The 20,238-nt window shown below is 38.6% G+C and overlaps 1 protein-coding gene across 5 annotated transcripts in view; it reads left to right on the top strand.

Moving 5' to 3' along the window:
- The window catches only part of EFR3A (EFR3 homolog A), an 87,497-nt gene that overhangs the window by 49,459 nt on the left and 17,800 nt on the right, over nucleotides 1–20,238 (top strand). For all 5 annotated transcript variants that reach the window (XM_055799290.1, XM_055799291.1, XM_055799292.1 and 2 more), the window contains 8 exons: nucleotides 3,196–3,274; nucleotides 4,183–4,318; nucleotides 5,898–6,062; nucleotides 10,917–11,031; nucleotides 12,932–12,983; nucleotides 16,043–16,215; nucleotides 16,657–16,732; nucleotides 19,912–20,073. In XM_055799290.1, coding sequence (XP_055655265.1) covers nucleotides 3,196–3,274; nucleotides 4,183–4,318; nucleotides 5,898–6,062; nucleotides 10,917–11,031; nucleotides 12,932–12,983; nucleotides 16,043–16,215; nucleotides 16,657–16,732; nucleotides 19,912–20,073 — 958 coding nt within the window. The remainder of the gene's footprint in view (nucleotides 1–3,195; nucleotides 3,275–4,182; nucleotides 4,319–5,897; nucleotides 6,063–10,916; nucleotides 11,032–12,931; nucleotides 12,984–16,042; nucleotides 16,216–16,656; nucleotides 16,733–19,911; nucleotides 20,074–20,238) is intronic.

Raw genomic sequence — 20,238 nt, 5'->3', positions numbered from 1 at the left:
ACTTGATTAGAAAAGAGGATCTCCTAACATTATTCAACAATTTCACAGCTTTTAAGCAAGCTCTGGAAGTAAAGATAAGGCCGCTTATTACAGTGCTAACACTGAAGATGCAGGTTCAGTTCCCCACTTGAAGGCTTAGTCATATGGCATTGGTGTATCGGTCAATGCTGTATCACTCCTTGTGCAAAACTGAGAGAATAGTGCTTCTTGGATCATGAGGCCGAGTACGTTCACTGATTGAGGGATTTAACTATAATGATGACAGTTGAAATCTAAAGTTGGTCTTCTGATGTGGGTTTGGATTGACCTTAATTCTCCTTGTCTTTGGCAGAAAGTCTCCATGGTTTTAAGTGTCGACATGTAGCAGGTAGAAACTCTCAAATTCTCATTTTTAATGAAAACTGACAGATCAATCTGGGAAAGTGCTTAATGAAAGTAAAAAAATTTATATTAATATATGCTATGATTTTTTTTTTTTATTTCATGTCAGCAGTCACAAGCTATTTAGATTTCTTAGCATGAGTTTTCAGTGGTGAATAGATCAGGCAAGTCCAGAGGGATACAGGAGTCTAGCGTATATAAACAACTTCCCAAGTATAACAAGTTACGCCTTATTCATCTTGCTATATTTCCATTCTTGTGAGTTATTACATCATCTGTGCAAGTGTTTTGATTATCAAAAGACTGGTGTATTGATTTGATTATCAAAAGACATGTATCAGCAAACATGATACATGAGAAGATTTTATATTCCCATATATGTTTTGTTTCTGCTTTCCAATCATCAGTATCAATTTATTGTTTTGTACTGTAAAGGATTGCTTGCATGTGTGACAATGTGAGCAAATCCAGGGACCGTTAGTGGCTCTCGCTCCATAAAGTAGTAATTTGCAGCATTGGTTCTGCTGTTCCTTTTAATTTGAGAAACCTAATTGTGCACATTTACTATGTATATACAGCAGATCTTAATGAAAGGCAGAGTTTGGCATTTATTAATCCAGCAATAGAATGTTTTGCAATCTTACTTAGATATTCTTTATTAAAAGAAATATAATTGGAAAAAACAACAGGCAAGTTGTGACTTGATTTTAAAGAAACTAAATGTGCCATGGTGAAAATACCATTTACAGTCTTTTACAAAAACAAAACTACATTGAATACACTGCCTGCATTATGACAAGTAAAATATATCACCTACAGTAATCTAATACTCCTTTTCTTAGGAGGAAAGTACCACTGTGCAAAGTATGCTGCCCATGGAGCTATTACACAAAACGTTAACCTAGGCTGTCATCTTCCCCCTGCTGTCTTTCCATCAGTTCAGCTACCAGAAGCAGCTAATACCTAGCCTTTCTGGAAAAAGAAAACTATGTCTTGTTTTGGGAGGAAAGTTTTTTTTTTAAAAAATCCTGATATGTGATTGTTGACCATAATCTGCCTAAATGGATCTTTGGGGCAGATAAAGAGGAACTGTCAAGGGTAACAGAGAACACATGCTACTCTGACAGATTAAAGGATCAGTTCTAATTGGGAGAAGATAGTGGAGAGCATGATTTTTTTTGTATTTGATGAGACAAAAAGAAAATAAGTTAGCTAAAATAAGCTATCATGTACAAGAAATGATGGACTGTGCTGGAGTGATATTAGGGAGAAAGAAGACATGAATAAATAAATCATGAACTGATAAGCCTTGAAAGATTTATAGAGGTAATTTTGTCTGTCTTTCTACCTGAAGGCAGGATTAAATATACCTGTGTGTTTGGAATGTGGACAAGAAAGGCAGCTATCCTCAACATGTAGTCCAGTTTGATATTTAGTAGTGTAAATTTGCTGTTATCTTGGCAGAAAAACACCTTTAAATTTCCTGAAATTCTTTCCTGTAGGGATTCCTATTAGAGTATGTAAGTGTCAAAATTTTAAGCTCTGCAATAGGCTGCATCATAATTCAGGGCACAGGAGAGGGTAGCTTTATGCCAGCTGGTTTAATCAATCTTGAAGGAGACCTGTGTACTCAGCTAGGTCACTAGGCTGGTAGCAGCTGGCCAGTGAGTTAATTGAGACCTCCAGGTTCTAGGCAAAGTAGGTTAAAGCATCCAGTCAGTCCTCCTGTGTTCAGAGTACTGACTTTTCACTTGTGTGTTTTCAAGTTTGTTATTTAAAGCATCTTTGTATGTTTACTACGTTCTTTGAGAAAGGGCAGTCCAGTAGTGATTCTGTAGCTGAGGTATGTATTTGGATACTATCTAAATTCAGTTTCTGTAAGATTTCTTTGTGGGTTTTGGGGTGATTTTTTTTGTTGTTTGGTGGGTTTCTGTGTGGGTTTTGGTTTTTGTTTTTTTTAACCTAAGTCATACCAATTAAAAGGCATCCAAAATTACGTTTTTCAATCTTAGAGATTTGAAAATGCATTTATTTTTGTCATGCTTTTCCAGGTACTCGGATCTCCTTTGTGGAAAATTTTGTGTGTGCCCTGTTCATGGTATTCAGCATAGTGCTTAAGCCAAATTTATTGTCTTTGCTTGAAACTGACAGTTTTTCATCCATGGTTCCTATCCCATTTAAGGAGAAATTGATGCATGCATTCTTCTGATTCTGTTTTGATATTTCTTACAGAAAGTGTTGAAATGCTTCAGAGTGATAAAGGATTATATACACAAAGAGTAGCTCTTCTTTGTTTTCCATATATATTATTCATTAAACTACTGTCAAAATGAAGATACTCCTTAGAGTCTCTATTCTGAATGTAACATTCAGCCATAATTATTTTGTAGCTCCTGATTCAAAACAAGTGATTTATCTTATTTAGAGTGGAAGTTTGGCAAGGTATTACAACCATCCTCTTCAGTATATCTTTTTCATCTAAATAAGCATATAATGTCACAGCCATTTTTATGTATGCACTTTGTATGGAAATGGTATATTCTTAACTGTGTATCTTTGATATGACTACGTTCCTTAAATTCTGGAACTAGAAGGTCAGGACTTTCTGTTCCAGCCAAATGTTTTGAGATCACATCCTAAACCTTGGAAACAAAGGCTTTGCTAAAGTTCTGATTTTCTTACCTAGTTAGTAAGTCATTGTTTGGAAGCTTTCTGTAAGGAAATAATCCCTTTGAGGTGAATTTTGAGTATAAGATGCCGTTTATTGTATCTGTGGAATGTCATTATTTGAGTTCCCTTAATTTTTGGTTACAGGCATTTAGACCATCACAGACTATGGGATCCCAATGAATTTGCTGTTTCCTGCTTCAAAATCATCATGTATTCTATACAGGTAGGATTTTCTCGAGGGTTTTTTTTCCTCGCATAAAATGTTTCAAGCACATGAGAGGGGTCTAAGTGCTTACCTCGCCATGGTAGTAATAGACAGATGAAGTCAAAGAATCCAAACTCCTTAGCCTTATCCTTTAAGCTTTTCAAATAATAACCTAATTGTGGTTTGTGTTATCTGATTTACTTGTAATTACTATACATTTGTATGAGGGAAAAAAGATACTAAGGTATTCTCAGTGGAAGGTAGTGGCAGAGTTCCTCCAGCAAGCTCCAGAACAAGGAGCAGGATAGCCCTACTGATCTGACATTGTGCTACTTAAATAGATCTCTCTTAAGTTCGTAATTTCTCGATGCCAATACAGCTGTACTGCTTTTACAACCCAAGAAACCAACTTCACGTGGAACTGTGTTGTTCTAATTGGTTTTTACTAGTGGGCAACCTCTGTTGTAAACATGGTCAAAGTCTGGTTCTTGGATTGCGTCAAGAACAGACGCCCAAAAGATAAAGTCTTAAAATTCCAGGTTTGTGGAAGAAAGGTGAGTTTTCTCAGCATTTATATCAATGGCGCTTTTTTGTAAGACCAACTAAATTCCTTGAACTGCAGTTAGCTGAATGAAGTACCACTTCATGCTTCCTCTGCTCTTGTAAATGTTCCTGGATATTCTAATACTGTGAGCTTTTGTATATGGGGCTGGATGGACCCGGGTGGCTTCATCTGTCATGGTGTTTTTTTAAAAATTTGTATCTAATAATGAATTGATTGAAATTTACATTAATTTATAAGTAAGAATGTTGCAGAATAGGAACATGGTAATGACTGACACTTCATGGTGTAAGAGTTTATTCTTCTTAAAGTCACAGATTAAGCTTTTCTTCCTGGTTTTTTTTGTTCTTTTTTTTTTTAATAGGCACAATATTCCCATCATGTAATACAAGAAATTCTTGGGCACCTTGATGTTCGCAAAAGGGACTCGCCACGAGTTCGTGCTGGCATTATTCAGGTTCTTTTGGAAGCAGTTGCAATAGCAGCTAAAGGATCAATAGGTAAGTCATCTTAAATAAAAGGCATCAAGTCAAAGAATAGATCTGAAGAGTGGTGCTCAGTTTTGCCTTGTTTTCAGACTGAATTAAAGCATATATTTTGAGAAGGTTTGATTTATTAGTTTTTTCTCCTCTGTGCTGATAAAACACTTGAAATCTTACTTGGTTTACAATTATTCAAATTTACTTACTTGGCCATTTGACTGTTTTATAGTTCTTTACATTGAAAAAATTAGTAGATGTGTTTTTACAGCCTTGTAGAAGGCAGGAATTCCTGTTTGGTAGGAAGTCACAAAGCCTTAGAACCTTGTGTGACTCTACAAACAAGAGCACTGTTGCTTTGTGGTGCAGCTACTGTGAGATGAGTGGTGATATGGGAGTCGAGTAGAATGATCTTTGAGAAATTTTAGTAACAGTGAAGCAGCTGAAATAAGGTGAATTATGTCATGTAGGGTAGCATAGTTCCTTGAAGTACAAGTAGTTATGAAGATGTGTACACAGATGTGCTCTGCTGTTTTCTTTTGGTCTACTGCTGAAACTAATTGCATTGCTTCATTAGTTTGAATCTGAACCTGTCCTTTCTCCTTATACAAAACCCACTTGCATACACAGACTTGTGAAGTCTTTTACTATGTTATTAAAAGAGCTCATTCATTGTTATAAATATATATATATATAACTAGATTTTAGTAGCAGGTTTTGAAATAACTGAAATTCAGGTGCAAGTACCTGAAGTTTAACCCATTGTTGATGCTTAATTTCAGCGACCACTCATATTTTCTATGCAAAACTTGCATGGCGGGTTGACTCTGGCCAACAGCTTTTGCTCATTCCCCTCTTCCACAGGACAGGGAGAAGGTAGAAGGAAGGTGAGAAGTCTCATGGATCAAGATAAAGACAATTTAATGTGTGGAGCAAAACCTGCATGCACAAGGAAAGCAAAGGAATTTATTCAGAACTTCCTGTTGACAGGCAGATGTTTAGCTGCTTCCTGGAAAGCAGGGCCTCAGCATGCATAAAGGTTATTTGGGAAGGCAAATGTCCTCCACTTCTTCCTCCTTTCCTTGAGTTTTTATTGCTGAGCATTATGTTATATCTTATAGAATAGTCCTTTGGTCAGTTTGGGTCAGCTGGCCCAGTCGGTGTCTCCTCCCAGGTTCTTGCACACCCCAGCCTAATCTGTAGGGACAGAGTGGGAAAAAGAAAAAGCCTTGACACTTGCTAGCACTGTTCAGCAACAGCCAAAACACTGGTGTGTTGTCAACACTGTTCTAGTCACAGATCCAAAGCACAGCACCACCCAGGCTGCTGGGAAGAAAGTTAACTCCATCCCAGCCAGACCCAGTACAACTCGATAGTAATGGATTACGCTTAACTGATTGCATTTCCTGATTCCAAATTAATTTCTAAAATATCAAGGTATAGGCACACTTCAAAATTTTATCCCTTGAACAGTGAATTTCACTTGTTCTTTTCAGCTTAATCTGATTTATTCTGAAAAGGGATTGAAAATGTTAGTTTTCCTTTTCTTATGGCATCTTTCCCTTTGAGATGTGCAGTCCTTGTTGTGTGTTGTTTCCAGGCCCAACAGTTCTGGAGGTTTTTAACACCTTGTTGAAGCACTTGCGCATCAGTGTTGACTTTGAGCTGGGTGACAGGCGTAGTTCAGCAGGGAGTGCCACTTTCAGCACAAGCTCCAAGGAGAGTGATGAGAGGATTGTTCAGAATGCTATTATTCAAACAATTGGTGAGTAATGATAGTAATATAGGCTCATTTAAAATTCCTCCCCTTCTCCTTCTTCCTTAATCAGATAGTATTAAAACAGCTTGAAGCAAAAAGGAATTGTGGCAAATGTGGTATCTCTGCTTGTGCTTGCCTCTAAATAAATCTCAGGCTCACTTTACTTGACTTTGAAAGACTGTTCTTTTAATTGTTAACTGAGAAGATAGTCAAATAGCTTAATTAAAATTGAAAATGCTGGTGAACTTACAATAAATTTGTTGTTTATATTATTATATGGCCCTTGAAATACAGACATCATTCTGTACCTTCTAGTACAGAACTACTGTTAGTCCTTTTATGAAAATCATATTGCCATCATATGCAGTCAGTAGGTACTACTTGGAAATTTGTAGAAACCAATGTTAAACACAGTAGCAACAATGACACCTGATGGCCAGTTGTGCTACCACAACTTCAGTACTTTTCAGTATGATGCTGAAAATGAGCAACAACTTGTGTAAATTATTTCATTGAAATACCCTCTCCCCTTTTTTCAAATTTTCTCTTTATGGTAGTGACAAATGCAGTGCATTTATGAAGTGTATTCCTCTACTTACAGAACAAGGGGGAATGTAACTTACATTAGTGAACAACATTTATCTGTACCATTGCTTATGGCTTAAAGCTTTCTAAAGAAGTAGCAAATACGTAGTAGATTATTTCTCACCATGACAATAAAACTCCCAAGTTAAGATGTTAAACAACTATCCCCCCCCCCCCCCAAAAAAAAAAAAAAATCACCCAAACCCCAGAACCCAACCTTTGAAAGTAAAGCTTCTATCAAAGTTACATTTTTGTACTATTACATAGCAATAGAATGGAATATCTCAAGTTGGAAGGGACTCAAAATGATCAAGTCCCAGCTCCCTACTCCTCACAGCACTACCTAAAACTAAACCATATGACTAAAAGCATCACTCAGACACTCTTTGAACTCTTGAAAGGCTTGGTGCTTGACCACTTCCCTGGGGAGACTGTTCCAGAGACTGACCAACCTCTCAGCAAAGAACCTTTCCTAATGTCCAATCTGAACTTCCTGTGATGCAGCTTCATTCTATTTCCTCATGTCCTGTTGCTGGTCACCAAAAAGAGGAGATCAGTATCTCCCCCTCCACTGCCCCCTTTGAGGAAGTTGTAGACTGCCATGAGGTCACCCCTCAGCCTTCTGTTCTCCAGGCTGGACAAACCAAGTGACCTCAGGTGCTCCTCAGAAGTCTTGTACTAGAGGCCTTTAACCGTCTTCGTTGCCCTCCTGTAGATATGCTCTAATAGTTTGTCCCTCTTATATTGAGGCACCTAAAACTGCACACCATACTTGAGGGGGGGGCTGCACCAGTGCAGTGTAGAGTGGGACAGTCACCTCCCTTGACCAGCTCACTGTGCTGTGCTTCATGCACCCCAGGATACAGTTTACCCTTTTGGCTGCCAGGGCTCACTGTTGACTCGTATTCAACTTGCCATCAACTCAAACCCCCAGATCTCTTCCCACAGGGCTGATTTCGAGGCCCTTGTCCCCCGGTTTGTATACAGAACCAGGATTACCGCATCCTAGATGAGAATCCAGCACTTGCTCTTACTAAATTTCATACGGTTGCCCAGCTCTGTAGTCAATGCAGATCTCTCTGTAAGGCCTCTCTACCCTCAAGGGAGTTCACAGCTCCTCCTAGTTCAAGTATTGTCAAGAAATGTACTTAATGTACGTTAGATTCCTGTGTCCAGGTCATTTATAAAAACATTGAAGAGCACTGGCCCTAAAACTGAGCCCTGGGAAACACCACTGGTGACCGGCGCCAGCCTGATGTAACCAATTTACCAAAAGTTTTTGAGACTGACTCCTCTGCCAGTTGCTCACTCAGTGTATTATGGACTTGTTTAGCTGTGTGCTGGACACTTTGTCCAGAAGGATACTGTGAGAGATAGTATCAAAAGCTTTGCTAAAATCTAAAACCACCACATCTACTGGCTTCTCTTGGTCAACTAGATGGGTGATCTTGTCAAAAAAGGAAATTGAGTTGGCTAAGTAGGACCTTCTACTTGTGAACCTTCACTGGCTATGACCAATGACTATGTTGTCTGACGTTTTTTTCGTTAACTCCCGAAACAGCCTTCTCTGTAATCGGGCACTGAAGTGAGACCGACAGACCTGTAATGACCAGGGTCTTCCTTCTTACCCATCTTGAAAACTGGGACAACATTTGCCGGCTTTCAGTCCAGAGAGGTCCCTGGACTCCCAAGACCTTTGAAAAATAATGGAGAGAGGTCCTGCAATGACATTGGAACCTGAGCTAAATCCCATCGGGCCCCTGAGACTTAGGTTCATCCAGCTGGAGCAGCAAGTCTTAAACAAGTTCAGGGTCAGCTGGGGGTTTATCACCCACCCCACCCCCCCCAGTCATGGTCTTCCAACACAGGGCTCCAGGGGTCCCATCATCATCAGTGTTAGACAGAGGTGGAAAAGACATTAAACTTCTCTGGTTTGCCTATGACCTTACTTGTGAGGTGACCAACCTCATCAAGCAACAGACCAATGTTATCTCTGATCCTCCTTTTGCTGTTAACATATTTTAAAAAGCTGATTTTGTTGTCCTTAACAGTGCTGGCCAGCTTAAACTTAATTGAGCTTTGGCCACACAAATTTTCTCCTTACTGTGTCAAGCAGCTTCTCTGTGGTCTGTGTCTCCTGTCCTTGCTTCCAATATCCATACACTTTCCTTTTCCACCTAATTATAGAAGAAGATCCCTGCCTCAGCCAATCTGGTTTTCTGCCCTGCTTGCTTGACTTCCAACACTTTGGAATGGCTTGCTTCTGCACTCTTAAGAGATGGCTCTTAAAAAGTGACCAGTATTCATGGACCCTAATACCTTCAAAAGCAGATACCCAGGGGACCTTACTAACTAGCTCCTTCAGCAGCCCAAAGGCTGCTGACCCCATATTCAGGGTTGAAGTTTTGTCGGCAGTTTTTCTGCTATTGCCAATGATTTGAAACTCAGCTACTTCGTGGTGACTATGGCGGAGACAGCCACCAATCACCTCTGTTTACAAACAACAGATCTAAAGAGGGTACCTTTCCCAGCCAGCTTCCTTAGTATCTGCACCAACTTATCTTCAACGTGCTTCAGAAATTTTCTGTTTTGTGTCCGCTGTACAGTATTGTCTGAGAAGTTAAAATCACCCATAAAGACAAGGGCAGTTGATCTACAGAAATCCCCCAATTCCTTGTAGAACAATTTATTGTTCCTGTCATCCTGGCTTGGTGATTGATACCAGTCTTCCGCAGCAACATCTACTTTATTTGCTTTCACCTTCACCCTTACCCAGAGGCTCCCAACCGTGTCATCACCATCTGTGAGCACTATAGAATCCAGCCTCTCTCTTGTATACAGTGGCAGCCCCCCTCCTCACTTGCCCTGCCTATACCTCCTGAAGAGCCTATAACGGTCCATCGCAGCACACCAGGCATAGGACATCCCACCAAATTTTGTTTATGCCAACGATGATGTACCTCTGGGACTAGGCCAAAGCTTCTAGCTCCTCTTGTTTATTCTTCATGCTGTGCGCATTAGTACTTCCTGCTGCACCAGGCAGGAACTTGTCACCATGGCCCCCAGTTCCTTAAGTCACCGTGTTCTGCTGGGTGGAGAGAGGGTAGGGAATCCTCCATAATGCATCCTGTCTGCTGACCGGCCTGTCCCAGGGAAGGTAGGGTGCCGTTCCAGTAGCCTCTCTCTCTCTCTCTCTCTTGCACTCTTCCAACACTCCTCAGCCTACTCGCCTCCCCTGGAGCTCTGTCACTAATCGGAGCAGTTCCCCTCCCCGGGCACATCTCCCACAGGAGCGCAGCCCAGCACCTGGGTGGCTGCGCGTTCCCACCGCAGCTCTGTCTGGGTGGCTGCATCCGTCATGGTGGGTGCAGAGCTTAGAGGCTGCGGCTTTCTGCCGGGTGGATAACATTGCTCCCTGGTTGAGCTGGCAGAGCTACAGCACCCTCCTTGCATGCCAGCTGCCATGCTGCTCCTGGTCACTAGTGCTCCCCAGGGGCTTCTTTTATAGATAAAGGCGCTTGCCTGCTGTTGCTCCTGGCCCTGCCCAGATCTCCTCAGCTGCTGTGGCACCAACTGTAGGCTTCTGGTGAGTCTCTCCACTCCCCTAAGGTTCCCCCACTTTTGGAAAGCCCTGTGCACTGTGCTGGAGTGTTCTGCTGCAACTGTGCTGGCACTAGAGCTGCTCAGCACGGTAGTCTCTTAAGTAAATATGTCTGAGATTCCTGTTTGCAGACCTGTAATATTTAATGATGACTTCAGAACAGACAAAAGTAACAACACTGTTTTTCTATTAGAAGAACTTCCAATGCCTCACTAGTTACAAGTTAACAGATGTCACATACTTAATTTTAAATTATATATTTAAAGGAAGATAAAATTAGAAAGTTTCAGGATTCAAAGAAGAAAGTGAGTGTCATGAAAAGACACTGTCAAGCCATTCAGCAGAAATGAACATACAATCATAGAGTTGTTTTGGTTGGAAAAGACCTTCAATGTCATAGAGTCTAGCACTGCCAAGGCTACCACTAAACCATGTCCCTAAGTGCCACAGCTACATGTCTTTTAAATACCCCCAGTGATGGTGACTCAACCACTTCCCTGGACAGCCTGTTCCAATGCTTGAAATGTGAGTATTACACCCTAAAACAAATCATGGGTTTATACTTCATCTATTTTTACCTTGTTAATACATTCCTTGTATTCATAAGGCTTTTCTTAGAAAGGGAAGGGCCCTATATCTCTTTCCTTCTGTAATTTCCTTCAACTTTTATTTAGGATTTTTTGGAAGCAATCTCCCAGATTACCAGAGATCAGAGATTATGATGTTCATTATGGGGAAAGTACCTGTTTTGGGGACAACTACACAATCACTGGATACCAGTCACCTTGGGTTTGTATATCCTGCGTTTTTTAATTTCTAATTAAAAATTTAGATTTTAGAATGCTGATAAGAAGTGAAAAGCATTAGGAAAAGTGAAATTCAAATTCTCACTCATTAAGGTCTGTATTAAATACTGTGCAGAATAGAGTTTTGCACAGTGTCAACAAATGAAAGCAGTTGCCAAACACATTACCGGTAGAAAATAGCAATTGGAATGCAGTGTATTTTTTTGCACTACAACATTTTTTCTCTCCACATCTGTACAAACATTTCTAAAATTATCCACTTAATGGTGGTTAATTCCATAACTACTTACATGTGTATTTTGTGAGTGAGGGAAATTGAACTGTGACTACATTTCTTCAAGTAGGTGCATAATTTACTAATGTTTTTTGCGTTTTCTTAATTCTATACAAGATGACTTCAGATTAAGAAATCAACCACAGAAATTCCAGTGAATTTGTTTTGGTTTAGATTTTCCCTGTTTGTGTAGAAATAGGAAAACGATATAGGTGGGCAGATTTCTGTAATAAACCCATAATGAAAAAGCAGCCATGCACCAAAGTAATGTTTTTCCCTGTAACATGAATAATTATGATTAATGACTCATTTTTCTCAGTATGGGGAAAGTCAGTGGGAAGGTTGCAGCTATTCTTTGCAGGTATGCATGGATACTTTGTGCCGCATATGACCGATCACCTGCTGTCTTCAGTAGGAAGTCATTGTCATTCTCCTGGCTGCTTGGTAGCTTTTCATAGAGTATTGGGTCCCTGCAGTACAGGACACTGTTCCATGGAAGACAGGAATCTGTCTGTGCCAGGCAGTTGTCACGTGTTAAAGTGGTATTTGAAAATACTAATCCCTTTGGATTTGGATTTATTTGGATTACCAGCTGGTGTAGGGTTTTTTGTTTGTTTTTTTAACTATACAGTTTTCCTTCGTGGGATTTTATGTAACTATGGGACTGAGTAGTATGTTAGTATGATGTGTGTATGTCATTCCAAATAAAGCAGGCTTTCTGACTGCTGATACAGTCTTGTGTTACCTGCCTGAAAATTTGGTCTCCGTTACACAAGAGACATGAATGATACTGCCAACGGAATATAGCCAGGATTATAGCCTGCGAAGGTGGAAATTTCCACTGTTATGCAAGGGATAACTTTTGTGAAGAGGCTTGCTCTTTCCTTATACTGTTTGGTAGACAAAAGGGTTTGTACCTTTTTAACTTTCTTGAAAGAGTCTCTTTGAATGGGCCAATTTATTCCAAGTGCACTTTTATCTTGTAAGATCTTGCAAGAACAGTGCATATGTGACTATATACCAATAGGTATTTAACCTCTTTTTGTACCAGCAGATGGAAATGAGAACAGATGAAGAAAGGTTAAGTGGTGTTCTGTGTTCCTTCCTGTGATCTGAAAACTGAGGGTTCTTTCAGTTTTTCCTACTGATTTTGCAGATAACTTTTTCCTAGTCTCAAAGTTTTGGGGTCTGATTTAAACAAGAAGTGTTCTGGTTTCTTAAAAAGACTCAAATTTAATTCAGAAGAAATGCTGAGCGCTGATGCTTGTGAAAATTAAGTCAAGCATGTAGCAGTTGAAGAGTTCAAGATACAAAGAGGTTTTGGAATGAAACACGAAGATTTAGATCAACTTCCCATATATCACTTACTGTATTTTTTAATTGTATGTGCCTTTGATTTTTAAGCCTTCCTTTAAATGTCTTGTTCAAAAACATTTAGTTATTGCACCTCGTTTAGAGAGATTTGCCCCTTATTTGTGGTCGGCTAGCATCCCTTCCAAGACTGCTGTATTCCCTTGTCAAAAATGGAGGTGTTAGAATGACGTTTGAAGTAGAATAATATTTTGAAAATATGCAAAGAAACTAATTTTCAACTTTTTTCCAATTGTAGGGATTTGGGAACTAGGAGGATTCAAATCATGTTGCTGAGATCTCTACTTATGGTAAGCCTTCTGTGTTCAGTATACTACGTTATAAATGCTTCACTTTATATATTTATACATATAAGTACAGTATTACAACTCTGCATTATGAAATTAAACATACCTTCATATTACTTAGATCCGCAGTTCTACTGCATAAAATTGTGACAGCGTTTTCCCAACTTAACATTACAAGAAGTTCAAGAAATATTTATTCATCTCTTAGAGCACTTTACCAGTTATAAATGGATCTGCAGATCCAAAAGAACATCATCAAGAGGTTGAGTTGACTAGTTCTGCCAGCAATGCTGGCAACATTGAAGTGAAATCACTTTTGTCTCTTGACACCAGAAAACCTGTAATTAGTCAAAATGGGTAATATTTTAAAACTGTAGGAATGGATGCCTACTTCAAAGCCCTTAAAGCTTCAGGCACCATTGTTCTTTCCTTCCTAGTATTTCTCAAGTTTATTGTAAGGTATGGTTAAATATTCTATCACCAGTACATTTTTCAACTGTGAGCCTTCAAGGAGTTTTTCTGGAAATACATCCTGATGGTACAAATCAGAAGTTGGTAGTAAAGGAGGCCCTTGCCTGTAGAATTCTGGCCTGTTTTGTTGCAGAAACCAAAAATTAGTGACTGAAGTAGGGGAAATAGCATGAAGAAAGATTTCATGACTAAAGCAGAAGAGTGCCTTCCTGGAAAATGAATTTCTGTCCCTGCTCTGACATGAAATTGTTGTGTGGTGGTAGGCAAATCAGTTAAAACTGTTCTTTCTTTGTCAGAATATGGAATTCTAGATTCTGGCTTGCAGAAGACCTGAGTATTGACAGTTGCAATTTAAGGAGAGAAAACACGTTAGAAGGGACCTCAGGGGGTCATTTTGCACATTGCCTTCATTAAAGGTAGACTCAGCTATGCATAAACTTTTCCTGACAATATTCATCTCACCAATCTTAAAAATTTCCATTGAGGTTGGTAGGAATTGTTCTAATTATTCAGGGTGCTGCGCAGTCTTAAATATGCTTTAAGGGATTCAAATTATGCATGTGGAATGAATTTAACATTTTTGATAGTGATTTTTGCTTTTGATCCTCTCAGAATATGGAAGTAAAAATCCCATTACGGCACAAAGATGTGAAAGTGAATGTTTTGATGCTTAATGAATTACTCAGACATTGATAAATATCATGGAAAAAATGTGGGAAGGGTTTGTGTTCAGAGCAAAGCTTTTGTTGTGGCATATAAGGCTTAGTCTACACACATAATAAAGAACTAGAAACTACTAAACCCTGCCTGTTCTGTGTACGGAATGGAGCATTGCACATCACGTATTCTTTACAAAAGCATAATACTTCACAATATAATTAGCCTGTTGTCATGCATACACACAGGCAGACAATGTGGTATATGCAATTAAAATCTGGCACTTCATTAAAAGCATGCACTTCTATTTGCAATCTTACTGTTTGCAATATTAGTAATTTTCCATTTTCAAAATGATTGATTAAATACCTTCATGTATCCTCTGCCAGCTAGCTTCCTTTCAGCCTGTTGAGTTATGCTATAGGAATAGCACTTGCTCACACAGTGTGGTTTAACCCCAGCAGGCAGTAAGGCACCATCCAGTCACTTGCTCACTCTTCCACAGTGGGATGGAGAAGAGAATTGAAAGGGTACAACTGAGAAAAGTGGGTTGAGATTAAAACAGATTAATAAGTGAAAAAGGGAAACAAGGCGGGGGGGGGGGGGGGGGGGGGGGGAGAAAAAGAAAAATTAGTGGTAAATAAAACAAAATCAAACACAACGCCCACCCACACAACATAAAAAATGCTGCCCACAACCCATTTGGTCACCACCAGCCAACTGATACCCGGCCAGTCCCTGGGCAACAGCAGCCCTTGCTGAGCATGATGTCATGTGATCTGGGATATCCTTTGGGTCTGTTGGGGTCAGCTGTCCTGGCTGTGTCCCCTCCCAACTTCTTGCTCACCCCCAGACCCTCAGCCTCCTTGCTTGTGCGGTGGAAGCAGAAAAGCCCTTGGCGCTGTGTAAGCACTGCTTGGCAATAAGGAAAACATCCCTGTGTTGTCAGCACTGTTTCCAGCACAAGTCCGAAACACAGTCACATACCAGCTACTATGAGGAAGAGTAACACTGTCCCAGCAAAAAACAGCACAACACAGTTCACTTGTAAAAGCTGTAATGGTTTGAGATATGTATAATGAAGATATAATTATTATGTAAAGTCTTAGATAAAAATATGATTGCTTTTTTAATAATTAAATTTTGAATAATTTTGCTTTGTCATCCTCAACAGTTTATGCTTGTCAGTTTTTCTGAATTCTGTTTTGGTTTTGAGATTGTAAAATTCTGGTAACCTCCATTTAAGAGACAGTAAATTCTAAACATTTCTGACTGCTGTAAATTTTTAGCAAATTAATGTTTAAATTGTCAGAAGTTAACTTTTCCTTATGTACCTACAGAGCTTGCTTTAAATAAAGGTCATTGAATGAGGCAAGTCAAGGTAGTATTAGGTTAAAAAAAAAAACAAAAAACCAAAAAAAACCAAACACCATGGTAACAGATTTTTAAGAAAATTGTTTGCTGCTTGCTTTTTTGCAATAAAGTAATATCCATGAATGTTCAAGTTGTACATAAAAGCCCTGATTTATCTTTTTTTCTTCACATGAACATACTTGGTACCATGTATGAGCAGCTCGGACCCTGAAATAGAAAAATCTCTTGGAATTATTACCATCTTCATTTTATGCCCTGCAACTTTTCATAGGTCATTTTTTGAAAGAATTTCAATTTGTTTTTTCTTTCGGGTGTGTTGGTAGAAGAAGGTTCCTGAGAAGTACCACTTCAAAACAGATGAGGGAGTTCATTTGAACATGAGTATAAAAGTCTTTCCAAATTCATAGTGAGTTTAGGAATTTTCAAAACTAATACAATACTAGAGTATGAATCCACCTTTCAGGTGCCAAAGCAAGCCCACTAAAAGGTGAGTGACAGCTGCAAGTAATTCTTACAATGCAATAATGACACACACTAATTTTACTTCCAACAATGAACAGGTGACTTCAGGATACAAAGCAACGATGATAACTAATGCACTTCCTCCCCCATTTCTGGACCCATTATTGTCTCCTTCACTCATGGAAGACTCTGAGCTAAGGCAGCTGGTCTTGGAAATATTGCATAATCTCATTGATCGGCATGACAACAGAGCAAAGCTCAGAGGGATACGGTAGTTCTTTCTCTTTGCTTTGGCCTACTTGAAATTCTAATTTAATATCTGAATTGATAAGTACTGTTGGTTTTTAAATTTTTTTCCTCATTTGAAATGTTAATGTACTGTTCTGATAAATGCACAGTGCTCAGCATCATTTATTGATGGCAAGAGCTTTACAGGTAAGCCTCAGTGCATGATACCTTAAATGACCATTGCCAATATCGGCTAGTTTAACCGGAAGACAGAATATGGTATTTTATGTAGAGAGAAAAAAAAAAGTGATTGTCATAATTCTGTGTATGTTTCTCCTTCTTCAAATGAAATGTGAATGTCATTGTTAAACATTGATATAATTAAAATGGAAATTACTTCAAGATTTGGTTGAATAGTTCATGTATTTCACATCCTCTTCCGCAGCTACTTTTTGCTAAAACAATGTTTTTGTTTCCTTTGTAGAATAATACCAGATGTTTCTGATCTAAAGATAAAACGAGACAAAATTTCAAGGCAAGACGTGAGCTTCATGAAAAAGGTAATAGGATGAAAAAGTGAACTTTCCTATCTGGAAAGAAGATAAAGTAACTGTTAAATTAGTTTGAGTCAGTGGGGTTGTGGGGGAGGCAGCCCTCCTGTTGAGTCACAAGGTTTGGAAGGTATCCCATTGCTTTCTAAACTCCTTCTCAGAGAGTAGTCTAGGTGCGGCTAGATCATCCTAGTCTCAGACTGTCAACTGTTTTAAGTCAAAAGGATTTATATGTGGAGCCACTCATCAGAGTCAATATTTGCCTGTCAGAGCCCAGTTTAAGGCCTTTCACTGAAACAGTTTCACAAAGTTGAAAAAAATTGATGCTTTCCTAAGGTGACAGATATGACAAGTTCAGCATTGCTGCTTATAAAAGCACTTCCTGCAAAAATCGACCTGGAGTTAAGAGTTCAGCACTTCTGTTAACAGTATTGTCCCAGGTGACATCTGATGTAGTCAAAGGCACAAATCTTAGTAAAGAGACATCCCTTCTTGGTGAGGAGAGGTCCAGGCCCGTTGACCCTGACCCGGTAGTTTGAGTTCTTGTCCTTAAAAAAAAAAGTCTACAGTGCCAGATTTTATACTCATGGTGAGATGGGACTAAGTCAATTATTGTGTGCTGACTGGCCCTTAAGGAGGTATCAGTTCTGGAAGGTCAGCAGGGTGTGCTGGAGCAGGGAGGATTCTGTACAGACCGACCTGTGGTACAGATTCACAGTTAGAGATGTGTGGGAGCCTTCCTGGACAGCAGGCTGTGAGGCCCCCACCTCAGCCCGGGTGTCCCTCAGTTATTTGTTAGACCACATCCATTACCTGTTTTGTGGGATAGGCATGCTGCTGGAGTCAAGCTCCCAAATCCACTTTGGGCCAAATACAGTTGTTCGTTGTTAGGTCGGGATGGGGGGGGGAGCACAGTGCCACAATAACTGAATCAGTTGATTTGCTTTTCTTCTATAACTCTGTTTGTGCAACAGGTTGCAAAGATCACTGTCGAGCAACTTTAATTCAAATTAGAGTGACTTCACTGTTGAGGTGCCCTAGACTTGAGAGGTGGTTCTGTGGAATGAAATTTTCATTTATATCTTCAGTGAAAATTTTTGCATGTATGAAATTAGAACAGTGTATATCTAAACCATTATTTTGAAAAAAACCTTCCCTATAGTTAGATCCCTATGCAGCATTTTATTTATGCTTGGTAGTAGTTTCTCGTTTGTATAGCTTTTATTTTGTTGTATTTTCAGATGAATTTTTATTTATAAATCTTTTTTAAAAAGCCTTTGTACAGGGACTTGTGTCTTACCTTTTAGGTAAAGAGATTAAAGAAATTTAACTTTGAAGAAAAAATGCATCTCCTTACAAGTTTGTTTTTACAGGACATTATGCCAGTTGACTTTTGAGTATGTTTGGTTCTAAAGAAAAACAGGTGGTTTTTTTTTTTAGATGATGATAATGTAGGGTGAAATTCTTTATAGTAAACACCTTATTTTCTTTGTGGGAAATATACTTACAGTTATTTAGTGTGGTCTGTCATTCTTGACTGTGGTTTATGTGTGTAGATAGGTTTGTAAACAAAAAAATACAAATTACTGAAGTCACCTCTAAAGCAGGCTAGAACATATATCACTGTTAGCTGAGAAAATATATTGACTTCTTCCAGCTATCCCATGCTACTTTGCTTCCTGTTAGCTGTGATATAAAAAAAATTGTCTTCAGAGTGCTAACTTAATTTAATATTCTAATTATAAAACAGAATAATTGCACTTTAAGTTGTCCAGAGGCAAAAATACTACATATGTAATAACATGCAAACTAGAGTTGTGCAACTTTAAAGTAATATTGCAAGATAAATGTTCTTGCTAAATTAGTACAGTTAATACTCCTTGTAGTAAATTTACACCTGTTTTGGTTAATACTAGAATTATGCAAACGTAAAGATTACTTCAACATTGGCAATTCTTGCATTTTGCCATCTTCTGGAAAGATACTGTGTGTTGAGAAGATCCATGTATTAATCTATTTTCATGTGCAAGTTTAATTCTTTATCAGTGAGATGAATAATTTCATTACTTTTATTTTCCAAATATGCCTTGTCTTTAAATAGCAAACTCTTACAATGCTTATTTCATAATGGCTTCTGTGCTTTGCTAGTAGCTTGGTTTCCCACTTTTGTAAATAAAACATATATTTGAACATCTATATATTTGATTTTAGAAGTAATAAAATAAACAATGCCATCTTTATTATTTCTTACGTGTATATGTCCTGCTTGAAAAGCAGGTGTTAAAAACGAGTTTTCTCCTTCTGGAGCTGATCTACTTCTTCCAGAGATAAAGCATCAGTCCTTAGATCTTGAAAATCAACTGGGTCAACTGATACAGACCTGTATCCTCTACAGACTAAGAATGCTGGAGTGGTACTGGGTTGTTGCATGCAAAACCTGCTGCTTATCCTGCCTTTCTGTGGTTTCTTTTGTTTTGGGGTTTTTGTTTGTTTGTTTTGGGGTTTTTTTGTGTTAAGATAATAGTTTCTTTACGAAGATTGGTTAGGCACAGTGTTACAAGGAAGGGAAAGTCACTTTTAATTTGAGGGTCCTTCATTAGATAATCAGCGTTCATCACTACAGTTAGTGGAGGCCTCTATGTACATTAGAGAGCCCTACTCATCTTCTGAAACATCCTCTAGAAGAATTTTTTCTTAGTTTGCTATTCAAGGAGACTTGCTTAGTGAATAAAAGTGATATCTTCACAAGGGTAACCCTTGAAAGCTCTTCAGTTACTTGAATGTTCTTGTGGATGTTTCAAGATCTTCTTTTTCCCCCCTCCTTTTCATAAATGGGCAGATTTATTTCTGAATATTTCAATAGGAAATGAATGCCAATGTCTGACACGCAGTGCAATATTCACATGCAGTTCTCTGTATATTCCCCACCTGTATAGTTCTACATTAAATAGTACTGTATTTATACAGAAGCTGTTGTTATAGTAGTCTTGATTAATCGTACTTTTTTGTGTGTATATGTATATACATGTATTTTATTTTATCCTTTTTTATTAATTCTTTATGTAAAATAACATCAAAGTTGGCCCTGCCTGGAGTAGGGATAGGAATAGAGGACCTTTTAAATAGCCTTTCTAACCTAAAGTATTCTGTGATTTTAGTACTCATTTTCCCTTTTTTGTCTTTTATAGCACGGTCAGCAGTTGTACAGACACATCTACTTAGGCTGTAAAGAAGAAGACAATGTCCAAAAAAACTTTGAGCTACTGTTTACATCTCTAGCTCTTACCACAATTGAACTAGCCAATGAAGAAGTGGTTATTGATCTCATTCGATTAGCTATTGCTTTGCAGGTACGAGTCTAAATCAGTGTTGCATTCATTGAGGGACAATTTGAATTTTTAATTGGAGATGTGGATAACTTTTTTTTTGTTTGTATATTGATCTTCAGATTGGAATTCACATAATTCAGTTTGAATTTGATCAATCCATTAAGGAAGTGTACTTTGTACTTGCCA

The sequence above is a fragment of the Falco peregrinus genome, chromosome 3 (assembly GCF_023634155.1).
Source record: "Falco peregrinus isolate bFalPer1 chromosome 3, bFalPer1.pri, whole genome shotgun sequence".
In the NCBI taxonomy this organism is placed as follows: Eukaryota; Metazoa; Chordata; class Aves; order Falconiformes; family Falconidae; genus Falco; species Falco peregrinus.
The sequence above is the reverse complement of the archived record's forward strand: the minus strand, read 5'-3'. Positions and strand labels throughout refer to the sequence as shown.